Genomic DNA, 23,710 nt, shown 5'->3' with positions numbered 1-23,710 from the left:
ACACTTTGCTTTATGGAATAGATGCAAATCAGCAAAGCTTCTTGTAAAGTGAACCTTCATGGATCAAATACTGTTTATTCATTGACTTGTTGGTATTTGGGTAGCTGTGGGGGGATGGCAGAATAGTGTGGGCCAGAAGGGATCAAGATTAAGAATGTTGCTAGATAAGAAGTAAGGCTGACTTCATTTCAAAGAGGACCAATGACATTATGGATGATGTCTTGGATTTAAGTGAGGCAAAGTTGCACAAAGTCATCAACCTCACTTTCTCTTCCTGAGTCATTGAAGTCCAGTGGCAAGAAGAAAGTCAGGATGCTTGGCAATGGACCAGGATGCAGTGAGTGACCTTGGCATCTCTGAAGTCTGACCAAGTTCCAAGTGCTCCACAATATCTGCTTTAGCTGCCTTTATGGTTGTTGGGGCAAATTGCTCTCATTGGCCCATTTCAGGGTAAAGTCTTCACATGTTTGGTGTAGACATCCCCTTAATTCACTGATGGGTTTGAGTCCCGTCAGTTGCCTCCAACCTGGTTTAGCCCATCTTCTGAGACAATTTATTGGGGGTGTAACCATTGTGCATGCTACAGCTTCTTAGGATTCAGTAACAGGTGGACATCAAAGGTGAATGAGCACCCCTGCAAAGGGCTCAGCAAGCCCTCATACCAGAGGTTTTAGTCCTCCCTGAACACCCTATAGACCTCAAGACTGGTATACAATGTACAATGGAAAGAATGCTGACTTTGGAGTTAGAGGACCTAGGTTGGAAGTCTGATGTTATCATTCACTACCTGTGTGACCTTAGGCAAATCATTTCTATCTATCTGGGAATTAGTTTCCTTACCTGTAAAATGATTGGGGTCAGATTAGATGACCTCTAAGGTCCCTTCTGGCTCCAGTTCTATGATCTGAGGTACCAGAAGTCTAGAGTATCACAGGTCAAAGTCAGGCCAAAAAGTTAGTGCAGTCAACAGCAATGATCTGGAAGTTAGGAGACCTGGACCCTTATGCTAGCTCTGCAGCTCACTATCTAAGTGACTTTTGGTGAATCACTGGGTTTACTCTCACTAAAAACCCTTATATCTTGGGCATGTTGCAGTGGGAATTCTTTTTTTAGGCATGGATTGGTTGGATTAGATAGCTGCCAAGATTCTTTCTGTATTTCTAGGTCATTGGTACTAAGCGGTCCTAGCTCTTGGAAACGCCTTCTTCCCAGTCTTTGGCTTCCTGCATGTCTGTATCACCACATAATTTGAGCCTTCTGGTCTCTGCAGCAACATAGGGTCATCATCAAAGCCCAGGGAATGGGGCAGTTGCCCTAATTTACTAAACTTGATTTGAAGTCAGAAAAACTAGGTCCTCTACCGTACTTTAGCTCTGCTTCAAGTTAAAACAGACCAAGCCCCTTCATCAGTTTCATCAGTTTGAAATCTATTGAGTTTATTTAAAATGAGATTATTCAACGGACTTCCCCTGCCCTTCCCAAGCTAGTTGACTGAGGGCATTTCCCCTGAAGTTGAGCATGAACCCTCATCACTTCCAGTGGCTGGACTCCTTTGCTAACCAGAAGATTCTGGTTGGTTCCCACATGTACTTCCCTTTATTCCCCTCTCTCTCCCTCCACCCTCCCCACCAAAAAAAGAGGCTGTATCACAGATTGACGGCAAGGTAGCAGTAGGTTTTCAAGGGAGGAGACAATGACTGTTCCTCTTTTCTGAGCATGTGGTTTGGTACTCCTACAGCTTTCCTTTAGATTTTCCATAGTGTGTGGGGGGTGGGGAGAGGGATAAACAGCTATGGCTTGGCTATTATGAGCAACAAGGAATCAGTACATGTGCTTGTCTACGTGAGATTGGGACTTAACTTCAAGGTTCACCCTGTCTCTTCTGTTTTGCATTTCTTCCCCTGAGTATAGATGACTGCACAAAATTCCCGAGAGACAGTTTATTTTGAGCCTGATGGCTATTTTGAGAGTTCAGGAGTTTCTGGGTTTCTCAGTCAGTGCTGACTGACATTCAAGAGGTGATACATTCAGCTACAACTTCTAGGAGGAGAAGATGATATGAGAATGAGCCATGCCTGCTGGATTGGCAAGAAGTACCTTCAATGACAGATCTGAGGTGAAACTGTCATGTCTTTACATGCTTTAAGAATTTGTGTCATGCCTCAAACAGTTATTAATGCATGGTTTTGAGTCTTTGTGTTTAAGCATTTTTTTTCTGCAGAAGAAATAAATAGCTGTCCTATACCTGATGTACTTTGTACACTGAAGATCATGCTAGAAGTTAGCTAGTCCTAAGCATGAGTCAGGTTTAAGAGTTGTTTAAAAGATTATCACCAAAGTACTTTAAGGAAAGGGTATAATTAGCCAGAGACAATGAGGAAAAAAGACCTCTTTAGAGGTCAGGATCCCCCAGGATCTAGTTGACACAAGTCCAGATATAGGATTCTTTAGTGGGTGAGGGGGGTCCCCACTCTTTAGACCAGAACATCTACTATAGCTGTTAATATGTTCTATATCAGTATGTAATTTATTTTTATTTGATACTTGGGGTATTCTTGAGAAGAAATGTGGGGTTGGGGAGAAAACTGGGTTTGTACCCAAACCTTAAGGGATGAAAAAATATTTGGGATGAGGAAGAGATAAATGTGTAAAGATTGTCTGTTCTGCTACTCATCTACCTTCCAGCCTTCAAGTGTGATAGGTCAGGACTGGAACTGATTTTGCTGGTGTAGGAAACTGGTACTTTCTCTGCAATTTATTTATTTTTTAAAAGCAATAGGGGTTAAGTAACTTGCTCAAGGTTACATGGCCAGTTATTTCTGGGTGTGGTGGTAAGTATCTGCGCCTGGATTTGATCCCCAGGTCATCCCGACACTGGGGCTGGTGCTCTTACTCACCGAGCCAACTGGCCGCCCCTCTTTCTCTGCAATTTAAAGTCAGTGAGCATTTCCTGGACACTCTGAGGTTTCTAGACCCTATGAACAGAGTCACACAGTCAGTATATGTCAATGGTAGGACTGAAACCTAGATCTTCCTGACTTTGAGGCTATCTATCTACTAGATTTTCCCATATATGTGTTTATGTATATGGATGTGTATGTTATATAATGGCAGCTAGGTGGTATAGTGGACAGAGTGCAGGGTGTAGTCAAGAACACTCTTCTTCCTGAGTTCAAATCCAGCCTTAGACCCTGGGTGACCCTGGACAAGTCACTTAACCCTATTTGCCTCAGCTTCTTCATTTGTAAAATGTGCTGGAGAAAGAAATGGAAAACCACTCTAGTATCTTTGCCAAATGGATTCATGAAGAGTGAGACAGGACTAAAAAATAATTCAACAACAAGAATGTGTATATTAAGATAGGAAGAGCTTTCAGGAAGACAGAGGGGATAGCCTTGGCAGGGGGCGTTCTGCCCAAATTCTATCAGGAGTTGATTGTGTTAGTAAAGGATCAAGAAGTTGATGTTTCAACTACAGGTGCAATGGAAAGATATTTGAAGAATTTTGAGGGAAGTCAAAAGCCTGGAGTCTAAAATAGAACCTGAGGTTTACATCTCAGAGATTAAACTTAAGGAAATTAATATATTTAAAGCAATATGCAACTATTTATTTTTAAATTTTATAACTCATGCATTCAGACCAGAAGTGAAATTGCTGAAATTTTAGTTTCTAGGCTTTGGACCCCCACACAGTTTGAAAGATGTTATCCGATTCATTGACCATCAAAATGTCTTCTCCAGTAGGAGACAAAGAGCATTTTGAGTGAAGGATACAAAAAATATCAATCTGGACTTAAAAACTAAACGAAATAAAACATGGGGATCTATCACCCAAGGATTCAATGTTGATGTTAAGACACATTAAAAAATTGTAGGAATTAAACTGGATAAAATTTCAATAGAGGCAATTTGATGTAGTAGATTGAAAGTCAGCCTTGAAGTCAGAAAGATTTAGATTCAAGTCTCACCTAAGACACCTACTGGGTGTGTGACCCTGGGCAGGGTACTAGGTGACCTTCTCAGGGTACTAGCAACTCTGAGATCTAAGTTGCAGAGAAGGTGCTCACCTCCAAAAACAGAGGCAGTTTGCTCACTCAGGAGTTCTCTATTAACCATGTGAAATCACAGCTTCAGTCCCAAACCCTAGAGATTGCAAATGATCATAATAAAACATCTCCCAAAGTAGATAGGATGTTATAAAATCAGCTTTGCTGATAGCTGAAGCTTTAATAAAGAGGAAAAATGGAAGGCCTGGATTACTGCCTCTCTTCCTTCCAACTTTTCTAAGGGTGAGATTGCCACTTTTTCCTCTTTAGCCTTCATTGTGGAAGAAAATGCTTCTGCCCCAGATACTAGCTGCGAGACCCTAGGCAGGTAGGTCACTTAACTTCTCCCTGCCTCAGTTTCTTCTTCTGTCAAGTGGGGATAAGAACAGCACCTAGTTCCCAGGATTGCTATGATGATCAAATAAAATAATATATTTAAAGGACAATTGAGAGCTATGTGTAAATTGTTACTCTCCTGTGGTTACTCAAGAGAAGGACTGATTCTAGAAGAACCAAAAGTTCCAACCTGGAATCCTGGGAGACTGTTACTTAGTTTTATCCTTATAGAAAAACGCATCCCCACTATCAGTAAATCAGGCATGAGCCAGTGGGTCCAGAGTTTTATTTGGGTTACTTCTTATATAATCCAAGCTAAGAAATTCTTAGAGAAAAGTGAGCCAGGAACAAAAATAATGTGTGGGTGTTTTAATAAATTCTGGGCACTTTACTTCAAGGACAATTTAGATGATCCATTCTTTGGCTTGTTACCATACATCTCCCACAGATGGCTATTCCCAATGACTAGTTCATTAGACAAAGGCATAACTCACCAGAAGCCAGAGAACATTCTATTTATTCCATGAATTGTAGCATTTAGCAGATGTCAGGGGTCAACTTGCAATTGGAAAGGAAAGGGGAAAGGAGAACCAGAAAGGGCCAGGGTTGCCAAAAGCTGTAGACTGGGAATACGAGTCTAGGTAGAGCTCAATCTTATGGATTCCTGATTCTAGGGTAACATAGCCATGGTAAAGGGCAGCCATTTCAACCTGGATTTGGGCTGGGCTCCCAAGTACCCTCTGGAGATCAATCACCAGAATGATCTTACAGGACCTTAAAATCTGGTTCTGAGGCTTGGACATTAATCACCCCTATATTTCATTGCCAAATAGCCAACAAGACCAGGCTAGGAGGAGTGAATGAGATTTTAATATCATATCAACTCTGTAGGACCAGAAATCATAGGGAAAGGAAACATGAATGTTTTTCCTCTCTTTTGGAAAATTCTGTATATATGTATATTACATCATACAGTTTTACAGGCAGGTTTTTTTTAAATCAAATACTTAAATATATATGATGCATATTTAAAACATCAATTGGTTGAGATGACAAATGATTAGTCTTGTTAATATTATTTTTCTGTGGAGAATGGTGAGGTTAGTTTCCAGTTGGGCTCTGACCCTCTTCAGGAGGAATATTCATACTCCTCTGCACTGCGGCGCCCAAAATCCATCCAGCCCATGTAATCTCTGTCATTTATCCTGTGGTTGGGGTCAATGCTCTGGAGGTTTTTGATCACTGGCATTCGAGCAGAAGAACCTAATAAGGTGAGGAGAGGGAAAGAACCAAAACCAAATAAATCCATCAATCAACAGGCATTTTGTTAAATACCTACTATGTGCTATTCACAGTACTAGGTGATGGGAATACAGACAAAAAATGAGACAGTCCCTGTCGTTAAGTACTTAAGTTATACATGAAGCAACAGAACCTGTTGATTCTGCAAAATGCAATTTTGAAATTTTCTTTGTAGGACTCAAGACCTGTAGTTAGTGCCCAGCAGTTTCTCTTGAGACATGCACTCCCACTGAAGCCACACTAAATAACACCAGGTATGTTATTGTTGTTGGTATCTAGAATGAGATCTTCTATGCCCTTAGACTCTTTTCCTGAATTAACCCCTTGTATCCCATGTGTATACACAGCAGACCCAGAATAGTTTGAAAATGCATGAAATGAGACTGAGAGGATCTGGGTCTCTAACATCAACCTTAGTGAGCCTTCTTCTAAACTTTCTAATCAACAGCCAATCACTACTTTCTACGGGCCAGCCACTGGTAACAAGCTGGGGTGGGTATGCACTAACAGATTCAGAATATGAGCCCAGGGATGAAAGCCTTGGTCTTTAATAAGAATCTTTGTACCAAGGGCAAATGGCATGAAACACACTCTCTTAGGAGAGTAGGGGTTGGGAGTGATAGAAGGCAAAGACCCTAGAACATAGGTTGCTGCTGATCCAGGGAAGATATTTAGTGGATTTTTATTTTAACTAATCATTGCTAATTAATTTGCTAAAGAATTGCAAATGTTTCCAACAACTTTTAACTTTGTGAGGAAGCCCTAATCATCCCCCATGGTTACAGATCCCATACTGGGTTTTTCTTTCTTTGTTTCTTTCTTAATTTCTTTCTTTGTAGGTCACAGTTTGTCTTTTTTTTTAATCAGTTATCTAAAGGGAACATAAGTTTGCTAAACACGAAATTCTTTTGATCGCCATTTATAGGAACTGCAACATCTTCTTGGATCTATTTCAGAAACCACATACGGCACAGAACGATCATTTCCCAGTATGTTAGTTCTGTATGGCACCAAAACACCAACTGTATTCTCTTGATGAGGTGTCAAGCCTCCAATTACAGAAACTACTCCCTCAAACAAAACAAAAAACACCAAAAAAAAGGAAAGGATCTGATTTTACCTCTAAATTACATAAATGCCCATCAGTTGTACTAGAGCAGGGATTCTGAACCTCTGCTGGGTCATGGATTCTTTTGGCAGTGTCTGGTCTTTAAATGCATAAAATAGACTACATAGTATTAAAATTATATTGAAATATGGTTATCAAAACACTAGAAACAATAAAAAATCCATGACTCTAGGTTAAAAACCCCTGATCTAGAGGGAAACTTTTCTATGCTTCCAGTGGGGTGTGCTGGAGCCAGCTCTAACCAGCTAGGGAAAACCAACTGTTACATTTTCAGTATGAGGATTTACATCAAGGGTGGGGAACCTGAGACCTCAAGGCCACATGTGTAGCTCTCTAGGTCCTCAAGTTCGGAGCTCATACTGGAGCCTCAAGTTAAACCCTTTGACTGAATCCAAACTTCACAGAACAAATCCTTTTATTATTATTATTTATTAATATTTAATTAATATTTATCATTTATATTATATGTATTTATCTTGTATAATTTAAATATAATATTAAATGTAATAAATCACAATTGTATTATATAATTTAACTTTATTAATATTTATAATTTAATATTGTTATTATTATCCCATTATTACACCTTGGAAATGAGCAAATGCTACAAATCAGGGCTTGATTTATTGTTTTGTTGGTTGTCAAGTCTTAAGAAAGTTGTGGAGAAAATTTAAATAATGCAGATTAAACTTAAAAATGTGTTGTGGATTTTCAGAGCGTTGGTTGTCAGACATCCAACAATAAAGGTTCTTCCCACTCTCTACCTCCTTACCTAAGATAGCAAACTTCTACATTCTTTATTATTCAGGAACTAATAATCAAATAGGGAGCTGCAAAGTTATCACCCTTGATTGGGCCATTGTGGACTGCTTAATCTAGCTGTAGCTAATCCACAGCTTTCTATAAGGTCTATGGGCCAATTACTAGCAGTGAAATCTTGGATTGGAGAAGTAGGCAATTTATTGAGAAACACGAAAGTCACCTTAATGCTTGAATGTAAGTCTACCTTTCCTTGTTTTTTTTCATAGGGTCTGAGAAGCCAGGTTGGAATCCTGGGGATCTATCATGGATGAGTATGTGTTGTTGTCATTGATACACACTGGCTAATTGTTATCCTTTGTTCTTAAAGAGGACCAAAATGAAATCACTATGCTAGAGTCAAGTTTCAGTGTGTCTGACTGTGGCTGATCAGACCAACATGAGCTTGGAATGTTCTACCACAGGTCTGACACGAACAGTATATGTGAACGTTTGGGGGGGGTGGATTCTCTAAATTCGAAGGAGAGAAGCATAGCACTCCCCTTGATGAGGATCAAAGAGGTCCTAGTGGCCTTTACAATACATATATGGGTATGGCAGTGTAGCATCTAACTCTGTAGCATCTAACCATCAGTATACATAACTGTGGGAATATGTATACCTATCTATACCTACAGTGCCAACTACTATAATCTCTTTTTGACACAGAAATATTTAAGCTATTCAAGCTTCAAATTGTACTTAGAGTTTTGGAAAACGATGTATACATCATAATAAAACACTCAATTAGAATCATTAGCAAGATGACATGTTCCTTGGCTCAACTTCCAATCAACCAATCATTCAACAAGCATTTAGTAATAACCCACCATGTGCCAGAGATTGTGCTAAGATGCTGAGATAAAAGACCAAAATGAAATAGTTCCTTCCCTCAAGGAATCTGCATTCTAACAAGGGAGACTTTGTTGGTTGTTGTTCATCCTTCATTCTCAAAGGGGACCAAGGCCATCATCGATACATAAATAAGGATATTTTAAACTACATATGTTTATAAATGTACCAAATTAAAGGTAATGGGGGAGAGATACTGCCATGGGGGAATCAAGAAGGAATTCATATTAGAGGTGGTGCTTAGGATGAACTTTGAAGGAAACTAAGAATTCTAAGAAGTGAAGTTGAGGAGAGGGTGACATGAGAGAGAGCCTATGCAAAAGCACAGAGATGGGACATAGCTTGTTGTGTGCAAGAAACATCGAGAAGGCTGCTTTGAATTTTTAGAACTGGAGGAAGTCTTTACACATATCTCTAGATCTCTATACCTGCCTATGTGTATCTCTGTAAAACAAATGTGCCAACTCTTGCCCATGAAGTTACTTTTGTGGGTCCCAGCACTTCCAAAATCTGAGATAGGTGACAATGTGGATGTTACCAATGCTTATACCCAGTGAAAAATGCCTAGAAGATATTCAAGACCCATGTCTCTAGGCTGGGTCTCCCAAGAGTGATTTCTATTGCAAGATTGTTAGAATCTATTAGGAATCAAACATGGCAGTCTAGGTGAATGGTCATCACTGCCTCATTGAAGCAGTTGAGCTATGAAAGTAATCCCTTGGATACAAACCCAGGGCAAAGCACACCATCATTCCAAGGCCTCCAGACACTGTCCTTCAGGTTCAAAGTTCACCTAAATCTCCATGGGCTATGTTGATAAGATTTCCTTGGACCATCACATCAAATAAAAATGTAAGGTGGTATTAGGAGGAGGACCTATAACATTTTTCTGGCTTTTAAAATGGGTTTTCAAAAGTCATAATAAAAATTTTTTAAGAGGCAAAATAGACATTTCTATTTTTTAGGTTTCTTTTCCCCCTGGATTTTTCTGGTTAATTCTTGGGCTTTGACATTCTTTATCCAGCACACTTAAAACAGTCTCCTTTTGGTTTCAGTGAATATAGCCTCTCCAATCTACTCCCCTTCTAGAGGCAAGCATCCCTTTACTCCCTTAGAAGTCCGTTAAACCCCATAGTTCTCAAAATCCAGTAGACTTTTTTTTGCCTTTAGGGACAAATTAGAATGTCTAATTTGGGGCTTTCAGACTCTCTTCCTCACTTAGCCCATTATACTGAAATATCCTCTGATACTAGATCCCAGTTTATAGGTTCCTTGTCATTTAGTCATCCTTAACATGATTTTTAAAAACCCAACCCTATTAATTAAACAAAGATTTCTTAAATGTTTTTTAAGTACAAGGTCGTAGTTGGAGATAGGCAACTGAAAATACAGCCTTGGTTCTCTAGTAGGGTACAATCCAATCCATTGCAAGTAGGGGAGAGGGGGAGGGTGAATCAAAAAGGGGGTAGTTGCTACACTAATTAAGCAGCAATTTGTATTGGGAACTGTTCTAGGAATTTCTAATTTAACAGATGGTACTTACATGGCAATATTATTATTAAGAGTGGGCAGCTAGAGTGTGCAGTAGATAGAGACAGGGTCTGGAATCAAGAAAACTCATCTTCATGAGTTCAGATCCAGGCTCAGATACTTACTAGCTGTGTGACCCAGGGTAAGTCACTAAACTCTGTTTACCTCAATTTTCTCATCTGTTAATATATATGTTAAGCCATTTATGCCTTTGCTTTTATGTGTTTTTGTAGTACAGGGGTTAGTAAGCTGGAGTTCCAGAACCTATTTATTAAAATATTTTGATAACTGTATTTAATTATATTTTCACCTTGTAATCTTATGTATTTTCTTTTATGCATTTAAAAACATTATTCTGAGAACCACAGACTTCACTAGATTGCCAAAGGGGTCCATGACTCAAAATAAAGTGAAGATGTCCCATTAGTGTTTTCATTTCTTTGTTCACTTGTTTCTCTAGGACAGGAGCAGTGGCTCCCAATGTTTCCTTCCCTTCTACTCCCAGCATCCTCAGGAAGGTACTGCAAGCCCAGCATATAGATAGTGGCTGTTCATTATGAGTTGATTGGTAATTAGGCATTTCTTAATTTTATCCTGTAAAATTCCTAAACATGCTTGGCTAATCCTAAAAGCCATAATGATTAAGCTAATGCACTTTAAATATTCTGATATTGGAATGATTGCTTCCCAGTGGAATTGAACTCCTCAGCTGGATAAACACCATAAAAAAAAACTCATCATAATGGGTACAATTCTTCTCTGAAGAAAGTAAGTTTTTAAAATATAATGTAAGATGAAAAGCCCAGAAATGCTAATAACATTCACAGTTAAGTTGATAGGGAAGTAGTACTTTTTTTTTTAAATAATTCACTTTAGACATTACATTCCACCAAATGGTAAAAACTAAACTGGCAAGCAGAAAAAGAAATCTTTTAAAGTTAAGGGCTCACAGGAGCTGAGAGATTCCCATATAGAATTCAAAAGATTGTAGGGGAAGACGAAAATATGGTTTCTCCAGAGAATATGCAACAGCTCTCATTTATATGATGCTTGGTAAAAATGCTTTCCTCTTAGCATTATTAGCCCCATCTTACAGATGAGGAAACAGCCGATATTTTTTTTTTAAATGGCTTGTAAAGTGTTAGAGAGAATGCCTGAGCTCCTCTGATTCCAATCCCAGGCTCTATCTACTCCAAAACACCGTAAATGAGATGGTTATAACTTTTTCACCCCCAGATTGCTAAGAGGCTCTACAGGTCTGTGATCTTATAGAGTTCTTAATGGTGTACTTGGGACATTAAAAGTGTATAACAAGAATAATAAATTGCATTCATATAGCACTTGAAGCTTAATAAAGTACTTTATATATATTATCTCAATTATTTACTGTTCACAACAGCCCTGGGAGGTAGGTGCTATTATAATCCCCATTTTACAGATGGGGAAACTAACTCAGACAGAAGGGAATTGACTTGCTCAGGGTCACACAGTCAGTATCTAATTCAGGATGTGAACCCAGATCTTTCTGACTCCATGTTCACTCAACAGTGGCTCTATCCATTGTGTCATGGGGTTACTTTGTGTTTTATCAAAATTCCCCTGATTTTATTGCATTATTTCTCTAAATTTTGGTAAAGAACACACAGAGGGTGCTGATCAGAAGAAAGCAAGTTGCATTTCCTTACATTCATATAGTAATTATTTCTCCAAAGGGTGAAAGATATAATTTTGTTTTTGAAGATTTCCATATTCCAATCAAAGTAATTTTGACTGCTATGGATATAATTCCTTCTATTGGTCAACATTAATGGATGCAAGCTGAATAAATCAGCCTAATAGCTTTTGTGATGCAAATGGGAAGCTATTAATTTTGGGGAGTGATAAATGTATAATCTTTCTACTGTTACTACCTGTCAACAAGCAAATCCCTTCCCAATTAACCTTGTTTAAAAAAAAAAAGAGTAAATTCAAGCACAGTTCATCACATTTAAGTGTTTTAGGTTTTTTTTTCTGTTGTTTGTATATGGTTTCATCTGTGGGAGAAGGTCAATGAATAAGTCTTTACTAAGTGCCTGCTATATGTCAGGCATTGTGCTAAATGCTGAGGAGACAAAAGAAAGGCAAAAGAGAGTTCCTGCCCTTAAGAAGCTCAATCTAAGTCACTTCCACAAATATTTACTAAGAGCTTACTATGTGCCAAGGGCAGCTAGGTGGCGCCATTGTGGATAGAACACTTGACCAGGAATCAGGAAACTCCTCTTTCTGAGTTTAAATACAGCCTCAGACACTTACTAGCTGTGTGACCCTGGGCAAGTCACTTCACCCTGTTTGCCTCAGTTTCCTCATTTGCAAAATGAGCTGGAGAAGAAATGCCAAGAAAACTCCCAAAAAGCATGATGAAGAGTTGGACATGACTGAAAACAAATGAAATGAATGTGCCAATGTGTAAGTGCCATCCAGTATGCAGATCAGCAATGCAATCTTTAATTTATAGGCTGGAGGTAGTGGGGGGGGCGCTGAAAATTTAAGCAGCTTGTCCATGGTTACACATTTCAGAAGTAGGACTTGAATCAAGGACTTCTGGACCTAAGGTCAACCTTTTATCAGATACTCCATTGCTACTTCTCTTAGCTATGCTAGCAGATCATAATGTTTATTGTTCCATAAATAAAACACTGTGTTGGGAACAGATGGTCAACTCAGTAAGAATCTATAATTATGCAGCTCCCTGTCAATATTAGCCAATTTTCAGAATTTAGCTGTAACATATATAAGCTTGAGATTTGCTTTGCAAATATGATATTTATAGTTAGGATAAATGCCCCTCCATATAGGGATGGCAAATCAAAACATCCCCAGTGACATTGCTGTTGATTCAAGCAAAGAAAATACCTTGTAATAGGAACATGGGCTCAGTGATTTTGGGGCAGGGCCAAGAAGCCAGCATGGGAATTTTGATATTGCCATGGTCCTGGTGGGAAGGGTCATGGAGGAGTTCCCAAAGGGGCAGACTTTACAACACAGACCAAGCACGAACAGATGGGAGACAGAATACTTTCTAGTCCCTTTATCTGAGAGATGTTTGATAACCTGCAGTGACATACTTTGCTTAATTGCAAACTCATATTTCACTTTACATGCAACTTAGAAATCTGAAATGCAAACCATATCAGGAGATACAAAATATTCAAATGAACTGAGCGAGAGTTCCGTGTTGACATTTTATATTAATTTTGAAGGAGAGCCTAATTTTGTTATTGAATGACACCCTTATAATATGGGCAGCATGTATTACAAAGGGGTTCTACATTTTATTTGGTTTTGCAAAATGATCTTATCCATATAGCAAAAGAGATCAAGGATTTGCAAAGAAGAGCTCCTAGCCTTGAGTCAAGAGGTTGTGAATGAATCTTAACATTAGGGAAAAGGATTAAGAAAAGAACAGATTTCCATCTGGGAGGAGCCTCTAGTCCCTCCCCCTCGTCTCACAGATGGGGAAACTGAGAACCAGAATTGCTTGCCCAAAGTCACACAGCTAGGAAGCATTTCAAGCATCTTGTTACAGCTAATTAACCAAGAGCCTAGAAAATCATTAAAGAGTTGATGCAACCTATGCCATAGCATTTCTAACTTCCAAATGACTAAGCAGGGAGGGAAAATCAACATGCCACTCTTATCAATTTCCTGAAAGAGGAAGAAAATCCACTAAAAGAGGCAACCTAGCTTCACCTTCTGTCTCATAGTTGGCTAAAAGGATTGCAATTAATGGGAAATATTAAGAAAATTCCAGGAAGAACAAATCCTCTGTTTTTTTTTGTCTACTGGGGTTGTATGATGGAGATGTGGCTGTAATATAAGTAGAGATTCCTCACTGGATTCTGAATCACAGAATCAGAGCTTGAAGGGACCTTGGAAATTTGCTAGTTCTCCCTATTCCTGAACAAGAACCTTCTGTAACGGACCCAAAAAGTGGCCATCTGACCTTGACTTGAAGACCTTCAATGAGGAGGAAGTTGTGACTTCCAGAGGTAGCCCATTCTACTTTTTAATAGCTTTCATTGTTGGGATTTTATTTTTTCTTATATTCATCCTAAATTTGCCTTTACAACTTTCATCAATGGTTCTCAATGCCACCCACTAGGGCCAAGAAAAGTATGTCTCACACCTCTTTCACAGGACAGCCCTTAATACTTAAATACTTTAAAATATTGAAATACTTAATAAAATACTTAAGTATATCACATATTCCCTAAGTCTTTCCTTCTCCAGGTTAAAGATTCCCAGTTCCTCCAATTAATTTTTGTGGCATGATCTCAAGGACTTTTTTTTTTAAACATCTGTACTCCCCTTTGGATTTTTCCTTGGTTATCAAAAGTCCTTCTTAAAATGCTATGCCCCAAACTGAACACAATACACCAGATATGGCCTGATCAGGGCAGATTTGGCAAGCAGATCACCACCTTATTCTTATGCCCTTCTGAATTTTGCCCAAGATTGCATTTTATATATATATATATATTTTTTTTTTCTTTTACTTCCATGACTTGTATTGAGGTTATGGTCTGCTAAAACCTCCAGATCTTTATCAGAGGAAGCATGGTGCAGTTGCATCTTCCCCATTTGTCCCAGTGAAGAGGTCCTAGGCTTGAATAATTGTTTTTCTACTTCCTACCTATAAGATGCTGAATTAATCACTTCACATTTCTCTGCCTTAATTTCCTTGCCTGTAAGTCGAGTGTTGGACTTAGATAACTTTTATTATCAATTTTGACTTTATATGCCATGATCCTATGAATACAGTCTCAAACTTAGTTCATGACATAGAAAGTATGTATGTGTAGAAGGAAAATCACATATAAGTAGTCCCACTTGAAGCAATTATTAAAACTGTTGACTTGGGGCAGCATTGATGAAGTGGATAGAAAACCTCTGTAGAAACCAAGAAAATATGGGTTCAAATTTTGTCTCTGATACATATTGACTTTGTGGCCCTGGGCAAATCAGTTAACCTTCTGGTTCTCAATTATAACTCAATGGTGCCAACCTGCATTGGCAGAGGGAGCTTCTTCATTCAGGAATTCCCTAACAGTGGTGTCAAACCCAAATAAAAATGGAAGTCATTACATAAGGATCCCTGTGGGCTGCACATTGGCTCAATTTTAAAATGTAATACCATCTTAATAAATGCTTATTGAGTTGAGAACCATAAAAGTTGGGAGACTAACTTGACCAAAGTCACAAAGGTCATAAGAGCTAGAACCTCTAGCTCCTTTGCTCTTTCCACATTGAGCTATGTGAGGACAGAGATGGCGTTGAAGTCTAGGAGTCCTGGATCCCAGTTCATGACTCTTTCCTTGAACCTAATTTATTCCCAGGGAATAACATCAGGTGCTGGAAAGATGATAATTTATTTATTTCTTAGGGAATTGGGGAACAATCTCTATTCAACAGTAAGAAATAAATCATCAGATCATTTCACGATGGTGATATTCTTTAAATATTTATTATTCAAAGAAACCCAAATATCTCTCTCACCCACAGACGATCCTTCTCACCTTGGCAGAGAAGCATTCATTTAACATGAAGTGTTCACTCCTTTTAATCCTTGCTTTGATGAAATCTGACAGAATATTTTAATGTTTTAAGGGTCATTTTTTTCTGTCAAATCTTGTGAGCTTATCATAGTTCACATCTTGCTCAATGATTTTAAATCAAAATACATAAGGATATTATGATTATAGGTTTAGTGCTGGAAGGGACCTTGGAGGCCATTTAGATTAATCCCTTCACTTTATAGACAAGGAGTCAGAAGTTTAGGGGAGACAAAGTGGCTTCTTACATAGGCATTAAAAGATAAGCCCAGCATTCAAACTAGGAACTCCAGTTTTAGCAACCCTTCCACTGGACCACACTGATCCTAGATATTTGGTTAAAAAATGAGAGTTAGGAGCTTTTTCATGTCTTTGTCCTATTTTAATTATCTGAATGAATTAATTCAGTGTTGGTTTGAAAACATTTATTGAGGAAATATTAACATCTTCAGAGAAAGATTGGAAGCCTCAATCAATAAACAATGTCAGTATGAGAAACTGAATTACTGGTGGTTCTTCTTTTCATAATCTGGCCTTCTAATTAACCACTGATCATAATACAGAACAAGGTTTAAAAAAGTTATTTATTTGGGGGTGGCTAGGTGCCGCAGTGAATAGAGCACTGGCCCTGGAGTCAGGAGGACCTAAGTTCAAATCCAGCCTCAGACATTTAACACAAAACTAGCCATGTGACCTTGGGCAAGTCACTTAACCCCAACCATCCTCTGCCAAAAAAAAGATACTTATTTTAGATTTCCTTTCTCCCCTTTTATTCATTCATTCATTTATTTTTAACATTATTATTTTTATTTTTTGCTTTTTGGAAGGCAATTAGGGTTAAATGACCATTAACCACCACCTAACCACCTCTATTTTTAACATTCTTTAAAAAAACTTGAATTCCAAATTCTTTCCCTCCCTTTCACCCCTTCTCTACCCATTGAGAAGGCAAGTAAGATGAAACCAATTAGAAGAGGGGTTTTCTTAACCTTTTTTTTTCCTATCACAGATGGCTTTGGCAGTCTCTGAAGTAAATAATATGTTTAAACTCATAAAATAAAAAGGAAACCATGAAAATGAAAATTCAGGTGAAATTTTTTTCTCTCATCCAAGTTCACAGACCCCCTTGAAATCTGTCCACAAACCCGCAAGGTATCCATGCACCCCAGGTTAAATACTAAATACCAAAATCTTTGCAGCACTCAGCCTCAATTTTTTCATCTGTAATATGGGAATAACAAATAGGACTTAACTCACTGGGCTCACCTTGCAAACCTTGACAATGTCTTCTAGCTTTAAGTTATGGAACATATGATTTTGTGAAAACTTAAATAATGTACTACATAAACATCAACTGCCATTATCATTATTATTTCAGCACTTAGAATGCTATTAATGGTTATAGGTTTTGTTGTTGTTTGCAAAATATGTGTTGAGGAAAAGGAAAAAAAAGAACTCCTATAAATGTGTTTACTTCTGAGGTTTTCTACTAAACATTGCAAAAAAAAAAAAAAAACCCAAAACCCAAAAAGGCTTGTAGAAATATTTGCAAGAGATGAGGGAGGAGAGAGTAAAGGATTCTGTTACCTTTCCTGGCTTGCTGGATGTACCTGGCCAGCAAAGCCCCGAAGTTGCTCCTGGGGTCCGAATTTCCATCAGCTCTCTGCAGAGGCTTCAGTTGACTGGGGGAGGCAGGAGCCCGGACATGCCGGTGCTGAGCTACCAGGCTCTGCTCCAGCTCAGAAACCCCTGGGTTAGCATGGCTGGACTCTCTTGGCTGTTGTCCCAAGGAGCTTGCTGAGAGGACAGCGAGGAGCACACAGATGCTGAGGCTACTGTACATAGCTGCAGGAGGAGGGAAGGAAGTCAGAGGCAGTCAGGGGAGAGAAGATGCTAAGCTGGATAAACAGTAGAAATCAGAGGAAGACTGGTGGGAGGCTATCCCAGGTAAGAGATAAGGTGGTGCCTGGTTACACTCTAGAGGAGCTTGGGGAAAAGTACAAATAGCATACAAAGGACATTTTCATGGGATGCTATGAGACAGACCCTTTACCTGTAAAAGTGTCTTTTTATTGCTCTTTGATTGAGTCTACTGATCCTTTAATGGAATTGTAGGATTTTCCAAGTGGAAGGAATCTCAGAGATAAATCAGCTCATCTTGCCTTTTTTGCTTTGTTCTTTCTCCAGTGAAATATATGTCTTGAGGGAATGCAAGAAGGCAGATTAAAGTATGTAGCACAGGGGTTCTTAAGCTTTTTGTGTGTCATGGATCCCTTTGTCACTCTAGCGAAACCTAATTTCGGGGTCCCTTCTCAAACTAATACGGATTTTAAAAAATTTGTAGCTGAAGGAAACACTAAACTTCAGTTAGAGGTTAGTGAAAATAAAGATGTGGGATTTTTCCCTCATCCAAATTCATGGACCCTTTGGGGATCTATGAACCTCAGAATAAGAAACCTGATCTAGACCAAATCCCCATTTCCTAGATGAAGAAATTGAGGTCCAGAAAGGTTCAGTTTCTTGTCAAATGTTATACAGCTAGAAAATGGTTGAAGCCAGGAATAAAGCCTCAGAAGCAGAGGACAAGAGTTTAGATTCTAGCAGTACTGCTGAGCTACCTTTCTGACCTGGGGCAAGCGATGTGACTTCCTTGGGTCTCCAATTCCTCCTCTATAAAATAAGGAGGTTGAATTAGTTAATTTATGAGTTCCATTTCAATAGAATTTCAGTTAGATCTGTGATTTTATAAGCCTATGATTTGACAACTCAGAAGTCCAACATTCTTTCATCTATACTCCCTAACTTTCTTACTCCTGACTTTTTGACAAAGTACACTTTATGAAAAGGTAAGGGGTATCCACCTTCTCCAACACCTTCCCCCCCCAAGAAGAGCTTCTATCTTTTTCTGTCTTTAGGAGGAAATATTTAGTTTGAATGGAACATTGTTAATTAGTTTGGATGTATTCGACCAGCTTCATAGTGGGGGAGAGGCAAAGACAGGACAGCAGAACCGTTGATGAAAGGAAGGAGAATTCTTTTTAAAAAGAAGATTCTATTCATTGGATGAGATTCAAACAAATAGCTTATTTCCCCTTTAGTTAAAAACCATTACATTGGATTGCATTGGGAGGAAATATCTATTTTAAAAAAGCAGCCAAGAACCACAAAAAATCCCATTTACAACAGTTTTTTTTAACAAGCAATACACATGGTTTAGCATTAAATCATAATAAAGATCACATGCATCTTCATTAGAAATATGAAAGATTTAGAAGGTCTCAATAGAGATCAGAATACGTATGAGAAGACATTAATGGTTTACACTGGTTTCCTGGGCAAACAGGCAATTTTCACTTTCTTAGCTTTGGAGCGCTTAATAGTATTTCCATAGTTACTTTAAACCATATGATCTTTCAGCATTTTTATTTGGAAAGACTTTAAAAGCCTTCCCAACCTGGCATTATATTTCTCCAAATGATTTGAGTCCCATTTTGAAAGGCAGCTTTTACAGTATTTGATTATACCTATGAGGGAAGAGGATGCTAATATCTTGAAGACTAAACTTTTTTTCTTCAAAAACACAAATTAATTTGACCCCACTAACAGCTTACTAACCATTGTCATTAAAAATACTATTTAAAATAATGTCATAATTTCTCATTTTGACTAAGTCTGAAAGAAGGAATAGTTAAAATGCAGTTATAAAGAATAATTAAAAACCACAAGAGACCCGGAAAATAGATCACCAGAAATACATGCTAACAGGCAGTCCTACAGTAGTAAATGACAGTTTGATCCCTCTCATAACAATGAGCTTATTTGGAATTTCCTACCTTTAAAATATGACAGCAGCTTCTTATTTTGAGCCAGAGAGATGTGATGAGTGTCCAGGTTAGACAACTTATGGTGGTTTGGAAAAGCTGTCTCTTAAATAGTCCAGCCTGCTGCCGGTAGTAGAGTCATCTATTGACACAGTGCTGACGCAGATAGGGGATCAACATGTGCTCAGATAGATGCAAAAGGGTCAGAACAAAATAATTTAACTCCCAGAGGAAAATGGCCACGATATATACGTACATACCCCTTTTAAGAACTGGTTAACTCCTCTATTGCCAGAATTTATTCCCTGTCTTTTGTTTCCTTTCTGTCTTCTTGTTTCTGACTCTGCCCTTTGCCTTCCTCCCCATCTCTCTTTCTCTACCAAGACCATAAATGCCAGTTGGATTTCAGTGAATAAGTTTTAGAGGTGTTTTGTTGTGAATAAATAAGGGCTGCAGGCATTTTCAGTAATGAGTCTGTTAGGGATACAAGTGAATCTTTGGGAAACATGGGGCATGAGTTTCAGAAAGTTGGGTGTTCCAGTCTCAGGATCACTTGCTGAGTTTGCTTTCAAATCTTAAGGGCATGGGTCTTAGCCTACTAGTCAAGTTCCTTGAGTCTTGCTAGGATTCAGTCCCAGTTATGGGTGACCTTGACACCCCTGGGTATCTAGATGGTCTCAGAGAGTGAAGACCTTGTCCTAAATTCCTTCTTCATAAAGGTGGAGATTCGAGAACCAGGTAATAAGAATGGCTTGCACATACACAGTGCTTTGAGATTTGTAAATCATTTTACCTATATTAGCTGCCTAACTCACAACAACCCTGGGAGGTAGGTGCTAGTATCATCTCCATTTTACACATGAGTAAACTAAGATGATTTGGCCAGGATCACGCATAGCTAATATCTGAGTGGAGACTAGAACTGAGGTCTTCCTGAGTCCATTGCTAATGCTCTATCCCATTTAATATCCAGCCCTCTAGTAGTTGTCTAGGAGAATTGAAGAGATATTCTGTAGGACAAGGAATCTTCCAATGCCTACCAGATTCACTAAAAAGTGTTCTGTACACAACTATCTACCCTGTCTTTCATTTTCATCATCTATAAAATGGGGTCAATAATACTTACTTTTTTCTTCCCTCAGAGAATTTAGGATAAAGGAGAAAAAAGGCTGTTTTTTCGGTCTCCAAGTCACCATCTTTATGGTAGCAGGAATTTAGAGCCTTATGTTCACTTAGCCTATGTAGGTACACTTTCATTCATTCTTTCATGTATTTCAGGCATTTATTAAATGTTTGCTTATTATGTGCCACTTACACCCTAAGAGGTATTGGAGACCTACAGACAAAACCCAACCAGTCCCTGCCCTCAAAGAACTGATATTCTCCAGGAGGGAGGGAAGTGATGTGTTCCTAGATAAAACACTTATCTTCAGCTTGGTAATTAAATCATTTTTAAGTGCCTACTGTGTGTGTAGAGGGTACCAGGCTTGACACTTAAAATACTTGCCCTCTTACAGCCTTACACTAGGGGTGCCATTTGTCCACAGATACATAGAGTCCCTAAGAATACATGTGAGTATTAACACTTTATTTGGGCAACATTAGGCAGGCACCCAGTATGGATGTTAAGTACAGTGGTAGGAGCGTAGACCTGGATTTGAAATAAGAGGTCTGGGTGTCAAATCATGCTTTTGTCAAGAGGACAGCTAGGTGGCACCATTGTTTATAGAGCATCGTGCCTGGAATCAGGAACACCCATCTTGAGTTCAAATTCAACCTCAGACATTTACTACCAAGGTGACCTTAGGCAAGTCACTTAACCCTGTTTGCCTCAGTTTCCTCATCTGTAAAATAAGCTGGAGAAGGAAATTACAAACCACTCCAGTATCTTTACCAAGAAAACTGCAAATAGGGGTCACAAAGAGTCAGACACAACTGAAAAAATGACTGGAGAACAAAAACTTGTGTTGGCAAGTCATTTAACCCTCTCTTACACTACAGTTTCCTCAACTGAAAGACAAAGGAGTTAGATGAGAGCTTCCGAGGCCCATTCAAACTCTAAATCTATGACCCATAGTAAGGACAATAAATATATATATTTTTTCAATTTATTCTTGTACCTCAGAGAGATCATCCTATGAGTACTGGTTTAGAGACAGTGAATTCCTGTTTGATTCCTGACTTTGACTCTTACCCTTGTGACTGGGCAAATTTCTTAATTTCTCTGGGCCTCAGTTTCCTCATTTGCAAAAGGAGGGAAGTTGAACTATATAGATGATGAGGTCCTGTCTAGCTCCAAGTCCATACTTCAGTTATCCCAAGCTTGGTACCCTTGGCCAATGTTCCAGCTTCTAGCCTCCATCTTGGGTTGCTCTCGGGCCCTGTGTAGAGGGTATTTTCCTTCTTCATTTGGAAACTAACTTTTCTCCCACATCTGCCCAGTCAGTTTAGCAATCCCTAATTTGTCTAGACCATGGGATCTCTTCTCCCTTGTCAGACTGATTTCACTTCCCAACATAAGACGTTCCTGAGTCATACTTGGGTTCTCTACCACTCTATTAAAAGGCCTGTGGGAAGAAGGGCTGAGCCTGGAACATATCTCCATAGAGTGATATAAATATTATGGAGGAGGATCTCACCGAGGCTGCTGAAATTCAGTCAATAAAGTCTTGTACTAGGCTGGAGGTATGATTTCTTGAATTAGGTACAGGAAGCAGGGTCTCATAGGGCTACCTCAACCTCCCTTCCCACATACAAGGTGCCAGATATGATAGCTAAGATCAGGGTGGAGATTCGGCTCCTTGAGGGGGTGTACCCATTTACTCTATGTATCTGGGCAGAGGAGGAAGGGCAGGCTCGAAGATGATTTTGGTCTAACTCTCTGCCTTCCTCAGGACCTATTTCCAGTTTTGCAAAACACAATCCCATTCCTAAATTTAGCCAGTCTCCCAACCAATCATTTGGACTGGGCAATTGCTTTTATTTCTCGAACCCGATTTTCTCTGTATATGTTTCAGCTGAGAAGGTCAATTTTTCATCTGGGACAAGGGTGAGTCACAGGTCAGGGCAGGCAGGGTGGTTCGAGGGTGAGGCATTCACATCCATTTCAATCCGGCCTTGGGTCTTGAAAGCTTCTTTCTACCCTCCTGCAATGGAAAATGTACTGAAATTTGTGCCAGAGAAGTGGGCACGAATTTGGACAGCTATTCCTTACTCCCAGTGTGGCCTTAGTTAAGCCATTATTTCTCTTCCCTGGGCCTCAGTTTCTACATTTGTAAAAAGACCAGTCGGCCTACATGATCTCAGGTTCCTTCCGATTCTGAAGCAAGATTCCTATAATCCTTTGTCTCGGCCTTCTGCACTTCTAACTCCATTTGCTGACTCTAGATCTCCTTCCCGACCCTGTTCCCTGGGGACACGCCCTCTCTAAGGTCCCCTTCAGCTCCAAACCCTAAGACTTGCGGCATTTGAAATCCACAACATACCTAAAGATCCTTCCTCCTCCCCCTCCTCCAGAAGTCTGTGATTTCTGCCCTGAACCCTGGGAGATTGAGAAAAAAACAATGACCCCAGCTCCCCACTTTCACCAATACTCATCCCTTACCCCAACGCTGAAGCCACGAGCCTCTGATAAAGCAGAGGTACAGCTGGCCACAGCTGGTAGAGAAAGTGGGCCAGTGGAAAGACGCGGGATCAACACACCAGGGGTAGCAGCAGCGCCCCGAACCTTCATTCCCTCTCCTGAACCCAGGCTGAGAACCTGGAGTCCTGAATCAACGAGAACAGCTCTCGCTCCGTTTGTCCGGCTCGGAGGCGGGGCAGGAGTTAGTGGGGACGTCCACCCGAGCATTGTGGTCCAATAGTTGAGAGGGGAAAGTAACATGCCTCGGCAAGGCTGCTGCTGTGGAGAAGCTCTCCTCTGCCTAGCTCCCTCAACCTGCCAGACAGTCCTCTCGGCATAAGGCTCTGTGTGCGCTCTGCATCTGCTTGTCACTGCGCTCCCCTGCGCCTTCTGGGTTGCTCCCCCCTCCACTCTCCTTCTTCGACCTCCCTGTTCCCTGCTCCTTTGCTCCCCACCTTTGCGCCCGGTGCAAGAGACCCTTCTCTTTCTCTGGGTCTCGCGCGTTCCCCTCTGCTCAGCTCTATGCTCCATGGAGAGGCTGTCGCGCGCCCCTCTTCTTTCCCAGCCTAAGCAGTTTAGCTCGCTTTTTCTTCTCTTTCCTCCCCAATTCACCAGGGGCGGCAAATCTCGGCTAAGAAAGCCCTTCAGTAATTCTTTCTTTCTTTCTTTCTTTCTTTCTTTCTT

General features: G+C 39.7%; 1 protein-coding gene and 1 non-coding gene across 2 annotated transcripts in view; one reads left to right on the top strand and one right to left on the bottom strand.

The window, feature by feature from the left end:
* Positions 1–4,880: 4,880 nt before the first annotated feature.
* The window catches only part of CCK (cholecystokinin), a 282,043-nt gene continuing 263,213 nt past the window's right edge, over positions 4,881–23,710 (bottom strand). Inside the window, exons 2-4 of the mRNA XM_069088308.1 lie at positions 19,417–19,486; positions 17,171–17,428; positions 4,881–5,644 (exon numbers count right to left, since the gene is read on the bottom strand). Of these exons, the coding sequence (XP_068944409.1) occupies positions 5,511–5,644; positions 17,171–17,426 (390 nt within the window). The 5' untranslated portion in view covers positions 17,427–17,428; positions 19,417–19,486 and the 3' untranslated portion in view covers positions 4,881–5,510. The remainder of the gene's footprint in view (positions 5,645–17,170; positions 17,429–19,416; positions 19,487–23,710) is intronic.
* On the top strand, positions 8,080–8,210 carry LOC138162005 (U6atac minor spliceosomal RNA). Its single transcript, XR_011168515.1, has one exon. It is a non-coding gene; the product is annotated as a U6atac minor spliceosomal RNA (small nuclear RNA).

This window comes from Petaurus breviceps, unplaced genomic scaffold (genome assembly GCF_028583685.1).
Source record: "Petaurus breviceps papuanus isolate PSGF00001 unplaced genomic scaffold, PetGlider_PUasm1.0 185, whole genome shotgun sequence".
In the NCBI taxonomy this organism is placed as follows: Eukaryota; Metazoa; Chordata; class Mammalia; order Diprotodontia; family Petauridae; genus Petaurus; species Petaurus breviceps.
Note: the sequence above shows the minus strand (reverse complement) of the source record. Positions and strands in the feature narration are given on the sequence as shown.